The sequence below is a fragment of the Mytilus edulis genome, chromosome 6 (genome assembly GCF_963676685.1).
Source record: "Mytilus edulis chromosome 6, xbMytEdul2.2, whole genome shotgun sequence".
In the NCBI taxonomy this organism is placed as follows: domain Eukaryota; kingdom Metazoa; phylum Mollusca; class Bivalvia; order Mytilida; family Mytilidae; genus Mytilus; species Mytilus edulis.
Window position 1 is genome coordinate 38,140,489 of NC_092349.1, and position 18,680 is coordinate 38,159,168.

General features: G+C 31.1%; 2 protein-coding genes across 2 annotated transcripts; one reads left to right on the forward strand and one right to left on the reverse strand.

The window, feature by feature from the left end:
• The first annotated feature begins 2,098 nt into the window (after positions 1-2,098).
• LOC139529068 (transmembrane emp24 domain-containing protein 2-like) lies at positions 2,099-5,993 on the forward strand. The gene is made up of 4 exons (XM_071325311.1): positions 2,099-2,409; positions 3,548-3,743; positions 4,332-4,439; positions 5,111-5,993. The coding sequence occupies exons 1-4, from the start codon at positions 2,221-2,223 to the stop codon at positions 5,233-5,235; spliced, it is 618 nt and encodes a 205-aa protein (XP_071181412.1). The 5' UTR covers positions 2,099-2,220; the 3' UTR covers positions 5,236-5,993.
• A 7,128-nt stretch (positions 5,994-13,121) lies between these two features.
• Positions 13,122-18,680, reverse strand: LOC139529069 (rRNA methyltransferase 3, mitochondrial-like). Its single transcript, XM_071325313.1, has 4 exons — positions 18,292-18,680; positions 16,343-16,584; positions 15,355-15,513; positions 13,122-13,709 (listed from the first exon to the last, which is right to left on the reverse strand). Exons 1-4 carry the CDS (start codon positions 18,663-18,665, stop codon positions 13,138-13,140), a joined length of 1,347 nt encoding a protein of 448 aa, XP_071181414.1. The 5' UTR covers positions 18,666-18,680; the 3' UTR covers positions 13,122-13,137.

Below are 18,680 nucleotides of genomic sequence, written 5' to 3' on the forward strand. Positions count from 1 at the left end.
ATCTAATTGATTCTGTACAACAAGCTGCTGCCAGAATTGTAACTGGGCTTCGAAAGGGAACTCCTAGATGGAAATTATATAAGGAATTAGGTTGGGATTCTCTCCAGAATAGACGTCAGAAAAACACTGAAATTATTGTTTCTTCATAAAACTATTTCTGGAGATATTCCTAATTATATTGCTGCTGATATCTTGTCGTATACAAACACTAATGACCAGTATGGTCTGAGAAAAAAAGGGAATTTAAAACTCCTCAGTGTCGAACCACAGCCTATAAGAACAGTTTTATTCCACAAACTCTTGAAAAGTGGAATTCACTTGATGGAGAAGTTAAAAATATTTTAAGCTTTACAGGGGTTAAAAGAAAACTGAATGAGGACATAAGTCCTCGTCCTGTTATCTTTTCCACTGGTTCACGCAAAGATAATATAATCCACTGCCAATTAAAAAATGAGGCTAGTGATCTAAAAGATCATCTCTTCTGTGATCATTTGTCGGACAGCTCTATATGTGCCTGTGGAGATCCAGTAGAAGATAATTTTCATTTCTTTTATGTTTGTCCATTTTACATTTATCAGAGATATGAGCTCTTTCGAAAAATAAGTAACTTTGATAATGTCAATCTTGATGTCCTACTACAGGGTTACTCAGACTTAAATATTGATGAAAACACAGAGATATTTACATATGTACAACAATATATTCATGAAACTGGAAGATTTTTATAATATTTCATGTGATACTATACTGTTTAGAAATCAGCTTATAACCACAGTATACCACTCTTTAGTCTTAATTAAAGACAAAAAAAACCTAACTTTTAACACAAAAAAACAACCAATTGTGTTTAGCATCTTTTTGCAAATAAATTTATATATATTTTATCTTATTTTTTGTATTAGTAATTATATTTTCAAAAATCAAGAAATTAATAGTCTTGTAATAAGATGGTACACTAAATTACCGTTATGTATTGCAAAAAAGGGCCAATCAATTCTTGTTATTCATATAAATAGAACAACTTTGTTGCAGTGAGTTTTTGAATTTGAGTAAAACAAATCACTTAATGATCTATTTGATTCCGATCCAACACTTATTAATGTGGTATAAACTTGATTCGACACCACCTTCAGTAGGTCTTGTTCTGACTTTGTTAACATAGTTATTTATATATGTATACACAATAAAATACTTCAAGAAGTGGGGGAATTGCCTCCCCTGACTCACTGCAACAACGTATGATCTATTAACTTATCAGAAAATTATATACTATCATGCATGTTATTCAATCCATATTGTATGGGAAAGGATTTGTATAGGCACTGCCTTTTGTCCAATCCCTTTCACGTTTAAATGTACATTTGATATTTGAACAATAAAATATTTTGAATTGAATTGAAAGGACTCCACCCACAGTTTTATTTTCATTTCTGTCCTTGTGTAGTGGGGACATTTGTTTGTTAGTAATTGGTGAGTCCAATCAAGTTTCTGTCATTAACATTACGTCTGACTTTGTACTATCATTACGATTTTGGACTTGCTGTTGTTTGTTTCTGATGGACTGACAATTCTCATTAATAGAATCCTTCATGGTATAAATGATTTATTCCTAGTTTCTTGCTTTTCTCTCTTTGGGGTTGATGTGTATTTTGGTTTTACACATTCTTGTTGGATTCTTGTTGCAACTTGGGATGCTCATGCATGCGGTATACTCAGTCAAGTAATAAGTTAGTACTATAGTTTGTTGAGCTAGCTCACTGCTGCTGTACCATAACATAAGGAATTTTAGTTTGCATTATTGCAAATGATACAATCCCAAATCACAGAAATATTTTTATCACTCCACAAGCAGTTAGGGATAACATGGTAAACCATGACCAATCACCGGAAAGTGATGGTAGCTATGGGTTTTACTCATACTGTGAATTTCTTGGCAGTTGATATGAAACCATTGGTCACATGTATCGCATCTTATGGCTCTGTCGTCCCATGCGTCAAAGGCTAATCACATGTTCCACATAGGTATATGGCGCTGTCGTTACTTACTTATAAACTTAAAAAAGTTGTTGTATATCATTCAACAAAATAATTCGCTGGTGTTCAGATAAAGCTTTTGAAAAATCTAGTCATGCGCACTACAAAATTTAACGTGGCATCCGGAAAGACTATCGTTGCATATTGAGCTACGTGTTGTTACCGGCACAAACAGATTTATCCATAATGATTGAAATTTTAAAGACAGTTTTGATATTTGTAGTTGCAACGATATTCTTCGAATCAGCTCATTGTTTATTTGTTAACATAGATGCAAATGCTGAGGAATGTTTCTTCGACAAAGTGACATCAGGAACGAAAATGAGCCTGATGTTCGAAGTTGCAGAAGGTGGCTTTCTTGATATTGACATAAAGGTACCAGAGTCTCATCAATTATATAAGGAATTTACTCTCCATAAAAAACACTAGTGTCACTGATTTCGAATATATTTCATTATATGACATGTATGAGGCATGTGTTATCTGTTTGTGACAGACAGGTTGGATAAATCCCCATAGCATACTGTGGCATATATGGTACAATCAATGTCAATGTAGTCCGAAGATTGCTATGACGTCCAACGGCTGTTTTACCAGACAAACAATGGGACATTGGCAAGCAAGAGCTCGTCCAATATCAAATAGTGAAATGTACAAAAATGTATTATACGAGGCAGGCGTTACCTGTGAGAGGGGACAAAGTCTGTATACAATTATGTATCATTTCAAGCATATTTGAACCTCACGAGAATCTGTTAAAAAGAAAAAGAAACACGGAAATGTTACCGAAGTTGGTCTTGTTGTCCGACTAGTCATTTAAGTTGCAACTTCATTTTCAATGTAAATAAAGAAACACTGCTATCAGCTAACAGTTGTCATATCAAAGAATTATCAAAAATTTTAAAAATTGATATCAATATTTGCACCCTGACATGACTGATAACCACATGCAATGGAAATACAATATTTGACCAAATAATGTTGAATTAGTTATTACATATATTGGTGTCATTGAAAGGCCTTCAACAACCCATACTGTTAAGCTTAATCAATCCATGAGATGACAATTGTAAAACAAACAACAAAATATAGGCCTGATTTGTTCAGGAAACAAGAAATGAAAAACAAATATGATCTAAACAGCTGTAGGAAACAACAGCCACTTAATTACATGCTCTTGGTTTGGGACATGCACATCATGTTATTTAACTATGATTTAGAAACAATTTTGAATTTTTTCCACCATCAAATACCTGAAAATAACATACATGTACTTTTATCACGACCTAAGTGAAATGATATTCTTTCATCTTCATTACATGTAATTATAAGTGAAGTTCTTTGACTTTTCCAAGCAATTACAGATGCATGACGAAAGGTTTATTTAAAATGTTGAAGAGCAATATTTAGTAACCATGAAAACTATGTGTAGGCTTACGTATGGGCAGTAAGTAATAAAAAAACTTAGCCAGATTTCAGGTGATTGCAGAAATTTAATCATTTATTTTTGCAGATTTATGGTCCAGATGGCAAAGTCCTTCATCAAGGAGAACGAGAATCTAATGGCAAATACACCTTCGCAGCCCATATGGATGGAATGTACAAATATTGTTTTAGTAACAAGATGTCCACTATGACACCTAAAACTGTCATGTTTTCCATGGATTTAGGAGATAAACCTAAAGGAGGAGAAAATATGGAATCCGATGGTAAGTACTTAGTCAGATTGTCATCTCTGTTTTAACTAATTCACATTTTTTTATGACATTTTTCATATGTTGTACACTGTATGTGTATATATTGCAACTGTTTTTAAATGTGTCATAAAAGTTGTAATACAATGCAATGTACCACCAAATCAAAGCACATGTACATCACATCCGGTTGCTAACTTGCATGCAGAAAATAGGTCAAATTATTCATCTATTGAACCGATTATGAAAAAACTTGACAGTAATGCTTGAAATAACCATTATTTCAAAGGAAAAAAGGCATTTTCAGTTTATTCAACAAAACTGTCTTCTTTAATAGTTCATCATGCTATTTTCAGTTTTAAAACAATCTAAATACTTATTACTAGTATAATGATAAACTAGATATCAAGAATTCAATTCAGCAACTTCTTCCATGGAGATAATTTGTTATGAGGTGTAAAGTGAAAATTTTTCTTGCAGAATGAAAGCTAATAGAAACGAACAATAGAAAACATATTGCATTAGAATTTGAATTTATTGCATTCAGCCAAAAACTGCTTTTAACATCATCAGAACTTATATTTTTTATCTTTTATGTTTTAGCTCATCAGAATAAATTAGCAGAAATGATCAATGAATTATCAACATCTCTGACAGGAGTTAAACATGAACAAGAATATATGGAAGTTAGAGAAAGAATTCATAGATCAAGTAAGTTATTATGAAATTAACATGTCAGGTGAAAGTATAATAAATGCTTTCTCTGGTTATTAACAGCCCGTCACTGGACTATCTATGACCAAATAAAATTTGCCTCTCACTTCCAATTACAAACGGTTCTAAAATTTCGTGTTTTTCAATTTCCTGTGTAAATTTCTGTAACTGTAATGTCTGTAACAGTTTGATAAGAAAAAATTTAGTATTTCTTCCATGAAAATTACTTGATATACATTTGTATATATACCAGTATACAGAATATAAAATATTACTAAAATATCAATATTAACATGTTAAACAATAACGAATTCAGAAATTGGATATCAATTTGTTTTTTTTCTTTTCTTTCATATTAGCACAAATTTTCTTTAAAAAAGAAGTACTTTATAAAGCACATCTTAGTGATCCACACTTTGCAAACAGAGAATACACATGTTCAATATTAAAATAGATCTTTATTAAACTGATCTAAATACACCATGTATGCTTATTGAAACTACAACAAAACCCATTCGTCATAAGAAACTATAAAAGGACTCATATAAAAAAGTGTAAAAACAATTCAAACGAGAAAGCTAACTTTTTAATCATGTTAATAGTTGAAAATTTTTTCGTTTAAATTTTAAAACAACAGATGTTTTAACGATTGCTTATTTCTTTTTCAGTAAATGACAACACCAATTCACGAGTAGTACTGTGGTCATTCTTCGAAGCTTTAGTACTAGTAGCAATGACATTAGGACAAGTATATTACCTGAAAAGATTCTTTGAAGTACGACGGGTCGTGTAGGCTGATAAATAATTTAGGTGATACAATTTACAAATTCTCACACTGTGCAGCTAAAATATAACACCCAATCATTTTCAGAGGTAATAGTGCTATTTTTTACAATTGCATTCTAGAAAGACATACAAATGTATTTTTTATTAAATTTACATTTATTGTCACAGTGGATATATATTATTTATTTGTTATTAGGTTTGTAGGGACAATGAAAACATTTTAACTAGCAAGCATCAGAATAGTGCATTGTTAGGAAGATAAGTTCTAATTAAGTTCTCATGTAAAAAACTTTTTTGCTCTCTATGAATTGTCAACTGAAGTGAACTTAAAACCAGATGTGAATTTCAATTAGCTTGTAACAAAGTAGTAGCCTTGTAAAATTTTAATTTGATAAGAGCATAAAGAATTTAGCTAGCCATGCAAGATTAAAAAAAAATTGAGCTAAGTTTGAATATGCAAGGATGGTGGGTTAATTTAAGTAAAAATTATCATTACATTTTTTATTCCAACATGAAAATGATTAGGTCAGGTGTTTTAGCTTCTTATTAGTTCATTCATCATTCCATATTGATAGTACATTGTACTAATATAACAATATGTTTCATCAATAAAAGGTGGCTCTGAGGCACACGTGGAAAATTAAATTATTGATATTTATCTGATTAAGCACAGTTGGCTTGCCTCTTACAAAGATTTCATATTTGATATTTACTGCAGAATTTTGAATTGTTTAAAATAATAATAGAACAAAAGCATCTGCAAAATTTTTTATGAAAATTAAGACTTAAAATTAAATATGTCATTGATTTCCTCCATAAAATAGTTTATTGGACAGACAGACTTCTTGGTGTTGTCTAGAATATACAGAACCTTCATATGATTTGAATTGAATACTACAAAGTTTTATAGTGTAGTTTAAAAATTGTATTGTATAAACATCAAACCTTAAATTTTTATACAAAATAAAATGAAGTAATTGAAATTATTCTTGTTCATTCATAATTGCTAGAAACAGAAGTTCTATCCTTATATTAAGATAAGTGTATGGTAAATGGTTTATTTTTGTTGTTTAATTTTATATTTTTTGGAGTTCCAATAATTGTTTAAATTTATTTCAAAATATTTGCATATTGCTATAAAGTGTAATTAATGTTTAAAAAATTGGGGAAAAAAAAGGATTTTAGAGAAACTGATACAAAAAATTTGTTTTATCTATGAATCATAAATTATGCAACAAGGATTTTAAATATCTATCTCTACGATGCAGCTGTCACTATATGCTACATGTGTCAAGTTGAAACCAAGTCATTCATATAAAAGATATTCAAGCTACATTATTGTTCTGCAAAAGCTTATTCTTACTGACATTTTCCCTCTAGTACATATATTTTTACTTTAATCATTTTCTTCATGCTAAGCTTATTGTGTTTGTTCTTTTATTATGTAATAAATATTAATGTGTAATAGATGTAGTTAAGATTTAATTGGACTGTACATGTAATACATTTACTATGAATATGGATATACAAAGTACTGATCCAGATTGTTGATAAAAAAAATTTAATTGCGAAATGTGCTCTTTTATCTGGTATATTGGGGAGGGGTTAAAATCAAAGGCAAATTTTAATAGATTTATGATCTTAAAAAGACATATGGGAATGGGATACATTCTCTCTCTGTGTGCTCACTTTCCCTTTTTGCTTGTTAGAGGGACATTGTTATGAGTTTACTTGTAAAATTTTAACATATTTGCATTTTATATCATTTTGATGAAAAATTGCCATTTAAAGAAATATGGTACAGTTATAAACCTCTAAACTAAGTGGTAAAAGTTAAAGTGCCTTGCAATACTCTCTTACACCTTTCAGTTAGTAAAACTTTGGCAAAAAATTTATAAAAATTTATGTGGTCATTGATAAAGATTAGGATATAGACTTAATATCTCAATATAATTGCCTTTTCTAGTAAAAAAATCAACCAATAATAATTTGAAATACCAAATAGTGTATGGAAGATTGCATTTACCTTATGAAGACTATCACTTTGTCAGTAATGCCTTAATGTTGTTTTTTATGTATAAAATAATATTGAACTGAGACATGGTGTATAAATTGTATTATAAGTTAAATATATATGTATTACTAGATTTATTTCACGTGACTGGGTGGGGTTTAAGAAGTTCACTTATTTAAGACCAGTTCATCTATAACCAGGAGTTTTGAGATAAACTCATTAAAGAAGTGTCCAGTTAATCATCCCATATCATACACTCATTTATTTTGTATATGCGTTTGGTGACACTAAAAGGAGATTAGAATTCAATAATAATTATTACGGCAATCATTCTTATCACACACATCTTCAAATAGACTGTACTTATGCAAATTGAACCATAAAGCCCCACCCGATCAGTTGAAATAACATTAGTAAAACAATAGAAGATTTTAGAAATAGATCGTAGCTCATCTAATGGCTGTTATGTAAAATAAACCAATTGTATATTTTAATAATTGCTGAATGGGTATTGCATCTGAATGTATGTCAAGAGTTTTCTGTTTTATGTGCAAAATTATTTTTATCAGAGAGAACATAACAGTGATATGTTTTAAAATTAAAGCCAAAGATCACAAATAATAATGATTGTAAAGCATAACTTTGTAAAAAATATCATAATAGTAATTTGTCTGCTATTAAATGGAATATTTATAACTAATAAATGTTTAATGAAAATTGTAAAAGAAGAGTTATACATTGTATTTTATATGTTAATTTGTTATAATAATAAAAAAATGTCATTTTCTATTTTTTGCAAAATTATACTTGAAATACAATAAAATATACTATGTACTTTACAGTTAATTAAAAGAACATAAACTAGTTTTGAACATATTACCACAAGGTATGATGGCATGTTTGCATCCTGTAAACTTAAAAAACTAAAATTTGAATTTAGAGATTTTTTCTCTCTAGTAATAATACTTTTAAAGAATACATATTTCAAACTAATTATCTTTTTCCATATTTTTGTTAACTATTTAATTCACATGTTTTGTTGAGAATTTTCATATTTATGGAAAGTTATTTTATTTTCACTTTTTTTTCATGTGTGATTGCTAAGTAAATGACTTAAGTTTGAATGTGTCACTGATGAAAGAATGTTTGGTGTTTGTCTTTTTAAATGAAAGAAAAGAATAAAAGACCTGAAAAAAGTATTTGTATTTTTTTCTTTGATCTCCAGTTATACCTTCTGAAACAGTTCTGAAACATATTTTCTCATCTTTTCTACCCATTATTGGCATTACGATGCATGTACTGCCATTTTCTATCTATGTTCATGCAATTCCTCTGTTTAAACTATGAACGAGATGTCATCCATATAATTACCCTCCATTCATAGAGGAATTGAGGGAAGCATTAATTAAAAAAATAAAATTACTGTCTGATCTTCACAACAACAAAAAAACTTTAAAAAAAAACTTCTATAAAATACAATGCCACTCCTCCCAAAAAACTACAACATTTGAAGGGTTAAGTTTGATTTCATCTTGCAATATATGTAAAATTTTCTAATAAAATGTAAAATTGCAAACACAGAACTTGGAGAAAAATTGTAACAGAAAGTCCCAAATCAAATGGAAAAGTCAAAAGCTCCACATTAAACAAATGGATAACAACTGTTACATTCCTGCAGCTGACTTGGTACAGGCATTTTCTAATGTAGAAAATGGTGGATTAAACCTGGTTTAAAAGTTTTGAGTTGGAGTTATCTTACTTTGTTCATGATTGTACATTTTAAGTTGAACCTATTTTTACAACAGATTTATACACTATGCATCAATTGTTATTTTTTACTGGATTTCTAAAAATTCTTTGTTTTATGAATGTACAGCTGTTGGCATTCAGGTGGGTGTCCCCATTTTCAAAGTAAAGTAAAACAAAAAGTTGTGGCAGAACCAAAAAATGCTTTCACATTAAAATACATGAATTTCAAGCTGGTGTCATACTAAATGTGAAGTAACTTGGTTCAGTTATATGAAAAAACAGGAGGTTGGTGTCTGACTGATCTGAAAATTGTACCAATAAACAAAAAAGTGCATAGCTGAAATGTCTTGCCTTCTTTACTTACTATTGATTTTTAACCGGATTTTTGTGACAAAAATGTCGGTTATTGATTTGGGGATGTACGCCGGGCGGGCGGCAATCAAATGTTGTCCGTGCATTATCTCATGAACTGTTCAACCAAAGCTTTTAAAATTTTAACATGTTGTTACTGACCACTAAGTGAAGGTCAAGTTCAATAATGGTGATTTTGACTTTTACCGTTCAGGAGTTATGGTTCTTGAAAGATTGAAAAATGGAGTTTCCAGTCGTGTCCGTGCATTTACGCATGAATTGTTCTACCAAAGCTTCCCAAATTTTAATATGTTGTTACTGATGACAAAATGGAGGTCAAGTTCAATAATGACGATTTTGACTTTTACGGTTCAGGAGTTATGGTTCTTGAAAGATTGAAAAATGGAGTTTCCAGTCGTGTCCGTGCATTTACGCATGAACTGTTCTACCAAAGCTTCCGAAATTTTAATATATTGTTACTGATGACAAAATGGAGGTCAAGTTCACTAATGACGATTTTGACTTTTACCGTTCAGGAGTTATGGTTCTTGAAAGATTGAAAAATGGTGTTTCCAGTCATGTCCGTGCATTTTCTCATAAACCATTCAACCAAAGCTTTTGAAATTTTTATATGTTGTTACTGATGACAAAATAGAGGTCAAGTTCAATAATGACGATTTTGACTTTTACTGTTCAGGAGTTATGGTTCTTGAAAGATCGTAAAATGGCGTTTCCATTCACGTTGTTGCATTTACTAATGAACCATTCAATCTAAGCTTTTCAAATTTTAATATGTTGATACTTATGACAAAATGGAGGTCAAATTTGATATTGACGATTTTCACTTTCAGCATTCATCAGTTATGGTTCTTGTGATATTGCCAGGACACAAATAAATGTTAATAAATCCGGTTTCCTGTCGTTGTGACAGCCTCTTGTATATTTATAGTTCAGAACATAATGCTTTACTTCAAACTTTTACATAAACTTAAGAAAATTCCAACAAAATGAGTTCAACTCCAAATACATTTTCACTTTGAATATAGTTGACCTACTGCACATCGAAGATTCAAAACTAACCAGAAAAAACTAACATTGATTAGTAAACCATGAAAATTAGGTCAAGATAAAATGAACTCTGCCAGAGTCAGACCAGACAGAGATGTACACCTTACAATCATTACATACTATTGCATATAGTATCTTAGAAACAAACTTTAGATTGATCAAGGAATCATGAACATGAGGCCAATATCAGATGATAATTGCTAGACAGACTTACACCTCACGATATTTCAAACACACAAATATAGATGACCTATTGTTTATAGTATTACATAAACAGACCAATACACAAAACCTTAACGTTGAGAAATGAACTGTGAAAGTAAGGTCAAAGTCAAATAAATCATTCCAGACTTACATGTACATCGTAAAATATCTTCACACACCAAATATAGTTGACCTTATCTATACAGGATGAGAAAAAAGACAAAACACAAAAACTCAACTTTAACCACTGAACCATGAAAATGAGGTCAACATTAGATAACACCTGCCTGTTGGACATGTACAACTTTCAGTCATTCCATACTCTTAATAAAGTAGACCCATTACTTATAGTATCTGAGAAATGAACTTGACCACCAAAAATTAACCTTGTTCACTGATCTATGAAATGATTATTGGAATCAAGGCAAAGTGAAAACTGTATGACATGGATGATGACCTTGAAAGGTAAGCACATACCAAATATAGTTATCCTTTTACTCAGAAAAAAAAGAGAGAAATTAAGAATACAAAAAATTTTAATTTTTTTTTCAATTAGTAAATGAGGTCAAGGAAAATGGACATATAACAGACGGAAACTTCATAACACAAGGCATCTATTATGAAGTATGAAGGATCCAGGTCTTCTACCTTTTAAAATATTAGCTTTTAAGTAGTTTTTCTACCACTGCCACATCACTAACCCTACACACAATGTATATCAAGCTTTCTGCAACAGAAGTCGCAGGTTCAAAGTCACACATCAAAGTTTTTTATCACTATATAGCTATTACTAATTAGTTTTGGTGATGTTGGTATAATTTGGTTAACTACTCTAAATGGCAAACAATCTTACAAAGTATGAGAGACTCAGAGGAGGTGCTTACAATAAATACTTGAGCATTGTTTTTATTATGCTCCATTTATGGGCATTATGTTTTCTGGTCTGTCCGTCCGCCATATGTCCCGTTTTTGGTCGAGTTAGTTTTTGATGAAGTTGAAGTTTGATCAACTTCAAACTTAGTAAACATGTTCCTAATGATATGATCTTTCTAATTTTAATGCCAAATTAGAGATTTTATCCCATTTTTACGGTCCACTGAACATAGAAAATGATAGTGCGGATTGGTTATTCTTGTTATGCCTGATTAAGTGTTGTTCTTGTTTGCCATCTATGTGTACGTACATGTATCAAAAGTGGTTTTCCATTCTCCAACTTAAATTTGCTCCAACCAAATGTTATGAAATTTCACACAATGCTTATTTCAACAAAATTAAAATCATTTCTAATTTGGGTGGTGTTCTTTTTAATGTTCTTGAGTTATGCTCTTTATAACATTATAAGCAAATCAGGACATCATCTGTGTCCCAAGGACACATTCTTCATTTATTTCATCTTCTTTTTGTACTTATGCTGTTGATTGTTGTACAAGACTTGTCTAGTTGCACCCAAATTGACAACATTAAATCTGTTTGTTGTATAATGCATATATTTATCTCTCCTGTGAATGACATCATAAGTAAACATCCTATTTGAATTTGTTTGTTTTATGGTTGCATATGTTAAGAGGAAATTATTCCATGCATACTGTAATTTCAAGACTATTGGATGCATTTGTTATTGTGATTTTGTCAATTTAGACTTAAATGAGATTCTAATTTTTACAATTTTGAGAAAAATCATGTTTAATTCATACATTTACAAATAATTCAAAATGTGACTTAAATTTATTGCAATTACAACTCTGTTGCATTTTTCGCAATAATAAAAACATCGCAATAATTTCTGAATTTACAGTATTCAGGATGATAACATGATTAATTCTGTAATCTGAATAAACCTTCTTAAAACTAAGACTGTATAGTACAACTTTTAGAATCAAGAAGAAGTAAATATCCTTTCACACAAGAGAAAAGAAGAGCAATACAAATGATGAAATGCAAATTGAGGATGAGAACATGATAATGTGATATAAATACCTACCTGGTTTATACTAGATCAAAACACTGAACCAGATTTTTAATGTGTAAGTTCTCAATGATAGAGCTCCTGACACATTATTCGGACTCTTGTCTTGTTTTTACTCCTAAATGTCATATAAAATTGTGAATGGAAAAGGGGAATGTGTCAGAGACAACAACCTGACCAAAGAGCAGACAACAACTGAAGGCCACCAATGGGTCTGCTAAGGGAAGGAGCGGAAAATTATCAATTTTTCAAGTCTTTGATTTGAACATGCAGAAGTTCAAATGCAAGACCCTTTTAAATATCACAGCACAACCAGGGTGGTGAATTTTAACAAAGGAAAGGAAATTCCCCAAACAGGTGACACTTTAAGATGAACAGAACAGAGTATTCTGTAAACGCTACATTTGAGCAACAGGTAGGTTTGAAAAATTATTATCTTTTATTTGCAGAAATTTACCTTTTTTTTTTATAAGGAAAGTGTAGATTATCTCCCTCATTTTTGTTTTTTTTAATGTTTTAAACATTGAAAATCAAGCATGTCTAAGGTACAATAAACTTTAATATGACATTTCATTCTCCACACCATCATTGTTCCTGTCTTTTACGGTATATTGCTTATGAATTTCATACAATAAAATGCTGGCAGTTACAGATGAGTTTAGCGAGTTTATTCCTGTTGCCATTGGTAACATTACACACTGTCCATCATTGTCATGTGTTATTTTACGAGCGTGTACACCAAACCCACCCATTTCTCCTCCTACAAATAACACTGTATGATCCCCTAATGTGAAATCAACTTCTGTGTATAGGGAAACATTTAGAGGAAGTCTTTTGTACATTTCAAATTCTTGTCTTTTTGACATATGAGTATCGCCAAGTTCCTCTTCAGAAGATACTAATGAGTTGCTATTGTCTTGAGATTCTTCATCCATATCATCATAGTCTGGTTTTGTGATGTCATCTAATGACCAATCTGTAGGACGCCTTGTGTCAGCGATAAAAACTGTGGATTTGTTTGGGATATAATTGATGACATTGTCCCAGGACAAATTGTTTATAATTGGTACTCTGAAATGTCCTCCAGCACCTGAGCGTAGAACTTTGGAATTCCATATATCTACACATCCTAAAAAATATACAGAGATGATCATTGCATAAATAGAGATAGCTTAAAGTCCACTTGCTTGTATTTGAATAGAAAATACAGTAATTTTGCTTATGAGTTTTGTGCCTTTACAAACATGATCCATGAACTATAAACCATCTGTAAATAGATAATTATCTGAATATGATTTACAATTCTGAACAATAGACATCATACAATTTTTATACTATAATGACAGTGAACATTTGTGTGTGCAATGTCTCCATGGATTATCTCCCTTGCTTACATACTAGTATGTCCTACTTGAGTACTTCAACCTCAACTATTGTAAATTAAAAAAAATTATGTATATAGATATAAGAAGATGTGGTATGAGTGCCAATGAGACAACTCTCCATCCAATTCACAATTTATAACAGTAAACCATTAACAGTCTTCAACACGGAGCCTAGGCTCACACCAAACAGCAAGCTATAATGGGCCCCAAAAATTACTAGTTAAAAACCATTCAAACAGGAAAACCAGCTTTCTAATCCATTTAAAAAAATATATGTATGCATTTATCATCTTGAATCCTTGTCCTCTGACAAATATGGGGAATCTAATTAATATAACTGCAAAAATTTTATAAATAAAATAATCACTACTGAAATTTTGAATGCAAGTTTTATTATTCATTGTAATTGCATATTGAAATTTTCACATTTTTCAAATGAATAAAAACATCAGAATTATTTCATGATATAAGACATGTTGTAGAATGTCATGAATGTAGATCACAGATCTTTAATTTGATAAATTTACAATGAATAAGATGGTTGAAATATTTGAATTATGTTAGGCTTGAGCTAAGTATTACTCTTTAGGCTTTCAATACTTTTGACCATGGGTGTTACTGAGGTAAGCTTATTCCAGACAAATTTGATGTAAACACAGTATTGGTGTCATAACTGGTTTTAAATATTAAGGAAGTTTACTTGTTGAAGACAACTTTATTCTTAACTCAATTCAGATAAACTTTTCCATGTAAAAATTACTGTGGATTCATTTATTTTCGTGGGTATCAATTTTTCGTGGATTGCTGAAAACTTGCATATTTGTGGATATTTGATTTTGTGGTTTTGCCAATATCTGTATACAAAGCCTATTGAAAATATGATATTCGTTGAACATTTAAATTCGAGGTTAACCTGTAGCTATTAAACCCACGAAAATTGGTATCCAACAAATAATAATGAATCCACAGTAGAAGTGAGATCATTTTATTTTGACATGCCTGAAATATATAAACGAATGACCTTAGATCTACTCTGAATCACCTTTTGACGTCAAGCAACAATTACTTTTTATTTGTGACGCCAAATGTTTAGAATTATGATGTTAAAGTTTAAGGGAACCTGTGTGATTTTACGTAATGGCGGACAAATTTGCATACAAGTGTAAATATGTTTATTCTTCTGCATTAGCAATACTTAATGAAGTATCAATAGTGACAATTGCATTAAAAGAATATTAGTTCTTGAATCTCTAATTTGAATTTTCTTCATATCTTAATGTTGGCCATCCTTTTTTCTTTCAAAATGAACACTTTTAGGACTTTTTAGATTTAGATTTTTTGTATTTCAGCAGCAAACACCCCTTTAGAGTGTTTGTCTTAAATTCTCACCAGGTAAAGTGATAAACTTAGAACAGCCCACAGCAGCAGCAGTTCTCACTAATGTTCCCATGTTTCCTGGATCTCTCAAATTATCACATATCACAGTTAATGGTAACTCTGTAGTTCTTTGAGAAATTGTCTCCCCTTCATTAGGAATTTCAAATATTCCTAAAATGAAATGCAAATATTATAGACATTAGACATAAAATTATAAGTCAGTTTCAATCAAAATGGACCGGAAAGATTAGGGTAAATCTGAGGGCATAAATGACTGATGATTTCAAATTGATTACCTTGTAAATAAAAGTATAGAATTGTTTTTTTTTAAGTAAAAGAGTCTGACAAATATTTGCAACATGGGCAATCAATGACAAATTCTTAAAATCTTGGTAACTGTAGCATTAATACAATATAATAGTGTGTTTGAATTGTGTGAGTAGGAAGAAACACCAAATTTTTAAACTCTAGAAAATACAAATTTCAGTTAGCTTGGAACTACTCTTAAAACATATAATTTATATCAAATTATAAAAGTTGGTACAGGTCAAACAAGACTCATTAACATTCTTTCATCACAGTTTCCCCCTCCCACTTCCACTGTGCAGTGGCCAAAGTTGTAATTAGAGGTCTCATTGTTAAAGGAACTGCATATGGCAAATATCTGTGAAGTACATAGTGTCTTGGAAGTCAATAATTCAATATCTGTATATTGTAATATGAACATTTTGATATTATATACATTTGTGTTTGGATTTTTTTTTAAATACAGTGTATGTTCACTCCTTTTTGATTAAAATTTAGCCAACCAAGAATATAAAACATATTCAACATTTTTTTTTTAATTTTATGTTCCATATAATTAGGACTTAAATCAAGAGGACACCAGAACTTGCCTTAGTTCACATCAATTCACTCAACATCAGAGCAACAATGCTTTCACATGAAATATAGTATGTGTATATATGTTGAACTGTTGTCTTCAAATAATTTTAAATACCTAAAATTCCTTGTGGTGTATCTGTCTCGCACCATATCTTAAGATTTTTATGTGGAACTTTGTAAACAGGACAGTCAATCATTTCTGCTGGAAATTTGTCCAGAACATCCAATTTGCTGAAATATAGTGCTTTCATAGTTGCTTTGGCTTTTAATGCATCAATGATCAATCGTCTGCCCTCCAGTAAAACTTCAGATCTTCTTCCTTTCTGTTTTTTAGAGTTTGCATTCATTACTATCTGACTGAAAAAAATAAAAGATTAATTTTAATATTACATGTACTTAAATACCATGAATACATACATGTATCAATGTTCAACCTTGTCAACAGTTCCATTCTAAGGCCAAATAAAAAAATATGTGTGGTTCCAGTTACATCTGAAAAAAAGTTAGGGTAGTTAGGTAGGGATTTTTTTTTATTTTATGGTTTTTTTTTTACATTGAGTCTATCATGTCTATGGGAGTAACATTCTGACTTTAACAGTGCTTAATGAAAAATGACAATAAAATCTTTAGGGTAGGCTACTTTTAAGCCGAAAAAGTAGGGTAGGTAGTTTTACTGGAACCACACATATATTTTTATTTGGCCTAATAACAACCCTCTGTTGAATGCTTTTATTCATGAGTATTTATCCTGGGTTTATTTTGTTTTAAAAAACTCAGGCAAAGAACTAGAAGATAATTACAATACTACAATGTACAAATGATGTACTTCACATTTAATACAAAAGACTTAAACTTACACAAATAAAATTCAAGATTGAGCAACTCAAACACAATTAAAAACAGGAGTTAACTCAGTTGCTTTAGAAAATTTTTGCCAGGTTGTTGTCTCTTCCAAATTTCCTTCCTCAATTTTGGCCACAAGATTGTTAAAACAGTTTACTAAACATGCTTAAATATTGATTGAATATTTTTCAGAGTGAGACTAGTTAATGAAAACTTCTATATGTTTCAAAATGTGATATCTTTGTAGGCTATCTTTTTTAATGATATTAGTATCTGAGTACCCCCAGAGTCTTCTACTCATAAAATATCCAGCTACAAAGATGTACACGTAGTTGCACTTCACCCTTCTGCAGACATGTCCATGATGTCACTGTCATCTATTGATATGGTAAAACCTCATGAACTTAACTTCAAGGCACTTACAGACACTCATATGAACCAGTGGTAGCTGCTCTCATTGCCAATATTGTGAAGGTACATTGATGGTACCAGTGCCACTACCTGCAGGATTAAAACCCACAACCTCAATAATGCTTAGCTGACAGAGTCAAAAAGGATTTTCTCTATTAAATTCAATCAGCTAGACTAAATTTATGTCTGCAGTTTATACAACAAAAGTGATTCACATGAACTATTTATAACATGTTACATGTAGGTAAATGGGACAAATCACCCCACTAGCAAATTGCCCACACCGACTCGCCCCACTTTTTCACCAACTGGCACCACCTCCTCAAAAATTGCTCCACTCATGACAAATAGATAAACCATGCTGAATTTAGTTATGCCACTTATCATGCTTATGGAAATAAAATGCTATCCCATTGTATATGTTCCTGCCACTTGAAAATCATGGTTTATCTATTTGTCATGAGTAGGGCAAGTTGGCAGACCTTATTTCAGCGAGATTTTAACCCTTTTCATAAGCATGATAAGTGTGGCAGGTTATCCAACCTATTTTCAATGGAATATTACCCTTTTCATAGGTGGGGCGAGTTGGTAAAAAAGAGTGGGGCAATTTTTTTGGAAGTGCAGGTGCGAGTTGGTGAAAAAGTGGGGCGATTAGGTGTGGGGCATTTTGAAAGTGGGACGATTAAGTGTGGGGCGATTTGCCAGTGTGGCGATTAGTTATGGATTCGGAGCATGACTAGCTGAAACTTTGAAAGTGAAACCAGAGACATATATACACATAACTGTATATATGTCTCTGGTGAAACTAACTTTAATTTCTTTGATGTATCAGTTTCTTCAATTCTTGAGTACTCAATTCCAATTCCATTGGTGTGGTAAATCTTTGTATTTTGTTGATGGAAATTCACATCATCTGTATTACGTGTACTATCTTGCTTTGATTTTCTAGAGATCAATAAGTTCTTTTGCACAGGGTCGTTCGGTAAAAATTTAACGTTAGCATTTTTTCTCGGATCTTTGATTTTTACTCCCATTTGATTTAGTTTTTCTCGTTCTTGTTCTGGAGTTATGACATTTACAGGTGCACGACGAAATCCTCCTCCATAATTTCGACTGACAACCTTTAAAATTCTTCTGTGATACAGAAAACTTTTATAAACCGTGTCTCTCATGGGCGCAGACATTTTTTTCTAATCAAG